The sequence below is a fragment of the Tupaia chinensis genome, unplaced genomic scaffold (assembly GCF_000334495.1).
Source record: "Tupaia chinensis unplaced genomic scaffold, TupChi_1.0 Scaffold000159_1, whole genome shotgun sequence".
Lineage (NCBI taxonomy): Eukaryota > Metazoa > Chordata > Mammalia > Scandentia > Tupaiidae > Tupaia > Tupaia belangeri.
In genome coordinates, this window is record NW_006159630.1 from 5,513,195 (window position 1) to 5,515,902 (window position 2,708).

Consider the following 2,708-nt stretch of genomic DNA (forward strand, 5'->3'; position numbering starts at 1 on the left):
GAGCCTTCAGGAGCCGCGGGGACGATGGCAGGACAACGGCTCGGAGAAGCGCCCCGGCTTCCGCCGCCAGGCCTCTCTGTCCCAGAGCATCCGCAAGTGAGCACGCCACCTGCCCTGCAACCTGCCTGGCCCCCATGTCCCCTTTCCAGAAGGTCTAGGCAGCGTTAAGGAGCCCCTGCAGAGGTGGCATGCAAGAACCTAGTGCCATGGTGTGTAGATGAGACTGAGGCCCAGGGGCAGGGGGTGCCTTGCAGAAAGTCTCAGTGTGGAGGCTGAGGGGCTTCCAGGAGCTGAGAGTGGCCCCCAGGAGTCCTTGCAGCCCAGCTCCTCGTACACGTCCTCTCTCCACCTTGTCTGATCCCGGGGTTCCAGCAGGCAGCCCGGGGGAAGGCTGATCTCACCCCGTGCCTGAAGACACACGGGTCATGTGTGCTGTCAGCCCTCACGTCACCTCCCTGCACACACATGCACCAGTCTCGCCTCCCCTCCCCGCAGACATGCCACCACCCTTCACACACGTGGGGATGTGCACATGCACACGCCCATTGCTGCCTCTCCCGCAGGGGCACGGCCCAGTGGTTCGGGGTCAGCAGCGACTGGGACGGGAAGCGGCAGCACTGGCAGCGCCGCAGCCTGCACCACTGCAGCGTGCGCTACGGCCGCCTGAAGGCCTCCTGCCAGAGGGACCTGGAGCTCCCCAGCCAGGAGGTGCCATCCTTCCAGGGCACCGAGTCTCCGAAGCCCTGCAAGATGCCCAAGGTGGGCTCCGTCCGGGGTTGCGGTGCGGGTGCTTGCCCCATGGCCCCTGGGCTCTGCTCACTGCCTTGCTCCTTCCAGATCGTGGACCCGCTGGCCCGGGGCCGGGCCTTCCGCCACCCAGATGAGGTGGACCGGCCGCACGCCCCACACCCACCACTGACCCCAGGAGTCCTGTCCCTCACCTCCTTCACCAGCGTCCGCTCCGGCTGCTCCCACCTGCCTCGGCGCAAGAGGATGTCTGTGGCCCACATGAGCTTCCAGGCGGCTGCTGCCCTCCTCAGAGTGAGCCCCTGCCCCCCTCAGGCTGCATCCCTTCCCCTGCCCTGCTCGGTCCTTTCCATCGGCCCTCCCTCCCCCCATATGCCCTGGAGCTCACCCAGACTTGGCCCTGTGCCAGGAGCAGGGAATGGGCCGGAACCCCGGGCAGAGAGAGGGACCGGAGCCTACAACGGCCACGTCCTTCCTGCTGCTTCGCTTGGGAAGCCGGTTTCTGCCCTGACGCCCGAGCTGAGCTGTGCCCTCCTCACCACGCTAGGCGGGGGCACAGTCCCTGCCCTGGCTGAGCTCCCCACATGGGTTGAGGGGCAGGTGTCACCTCAGGGTGGTCAGCTCGGGAGAAGGGCTGGCATGGGGCCGAGCCCAGGGATGTGAGGGAGGCAGGAACAAGTAGCATCTCGCCCAGGAACGGCTGTGCACGGGTTGTTGGGCAGGAGGGGGTGTGTTGCTTTGGGAAGCAGCAGGCGGTGCAGGGAAGGGGCGGGGCAGGTGGGCCGTGATCTGGCTGCCATGTGAAGAAACAGGACTCGGGAACATGACCTGGGCCTCGGAGTACGGTTGCTTTGGGTATTGGGATGCCAGGTGCCCAGGCTGGAGGGGCAGGAGGTCACCAGGGAGATGACACCAAACCACTGTGAGAGCCACGTGTCCAGGCCAATGGCCTTCCCCCGGGATTGCCTGTCTTCTCCTGTGTGACTTAGAGTTCTGTGCTTTGGCAGCCCCCTCCCCCAGGGCACTGCCCCAGGACAGGCTTGGCCGGCCCCATGGCCTTTGGGCAGGCGGGCAGGGGCCCAGGTTGCCAGCCCCGGCCCGATGCCCTTGCCTGTACCCTGTGCTCAGGGGCGCTCGGTGCTGGATGCCGCTGGACAGCGGTGTCGGGTGGTCAAACGCAGCTTTGCCTGCCCCAGCTTCCTGGAAGAGGACGTGGTTGACGGGGCAGACACGCTCGATTCCTCGTTTTTTAGTAAGGCAAGCATGGGGCACCGGCCTCGGGCATGGCGGGGTGGGTGGTCTGGGAGCTGGGAGAGGTGACCTGGGCTTTGATCGTGTTTGCCAGGAGCCCCTTAGAGCCCCAGAGCCCTGTCAGTGGGAGGGGTGGCCTGCACGGAGATACCGGGCCCCCGTCTTTCTGGGGCAGGGAGGACCTGGGGCAGGGGGTGTGCCACCTAAGGGATGCCACCGGGGCTGACAGGCACTTGCTCCCCACCCCCATCCCAAAGAGGTGGTCGGTGCAGCCTTGCCTGCCCAGGAGCAAGGTTTGGGAGTGTATTTGGGACAGTGGCTCCTCATGGTCTTTCTGCATCCCCAACCCCAGGAAGAGATGAGCTCCATGCCCGACGATGTGTTCGAGTCTCCCCCACTCTCTGCCAGCTACTTCCGAGGAGTACCCCGCTCAGCCTCCCCAGTCTCCCCAGAGGCGGTGCAAATCCCTCTGTGAGTGTGGGGTGGAGTGTCCCCACCCTGGCACCCCGCCTGGGGCATCTTCACCCTCAACTCCTGGCGGGGTCTGGGCGCATCGGGCTGAGAGTTACGGTACCCACTAGGAAGGAGCAGGGCCGAGGCAGCGTCCCCGTGGCCAGGCGTGGCAAGCGCATTGCCTCCACCGTGAAGCACTTCGCCTTCGACCGGAAGAAGCGGCACTACGGCCTGGGCATGGTGGGCAGCTGGCTGAA

General features: G+C 66.0%; 1 protein-coding gene across 1 annotated transcript in view; it reads left to right on the forward strand.

Annotated features, from left to right (window-relative positions):
• RHBDF2 (rhomboid 5 homolog 2) overlaps positions 1–2,708 on the forward strand; it is a 26,753-nt gene that overhangs the window by 14,814 nt on the left and 9,231 nt on the right. Inside the window, 6 exon segments of the mRNA XM_027770771.1 lie at positions 1–96; positions 564–759; positions 838–1,041; positions 1,876–2,004; positions 2,351–2,469; positions 2,580–2,705. The exon segment at positions 1–96 is cut by the window's left edge and continues 32 nt beyond it. Of these exon segments, the coding sequence (XP_027626572.1) occupies positions 1–96; positions 564–759; positions 838–1,041; positions 1,876–2,004; positions 2,351–2,469; positions 2,580–2,705 (870 nt within the window).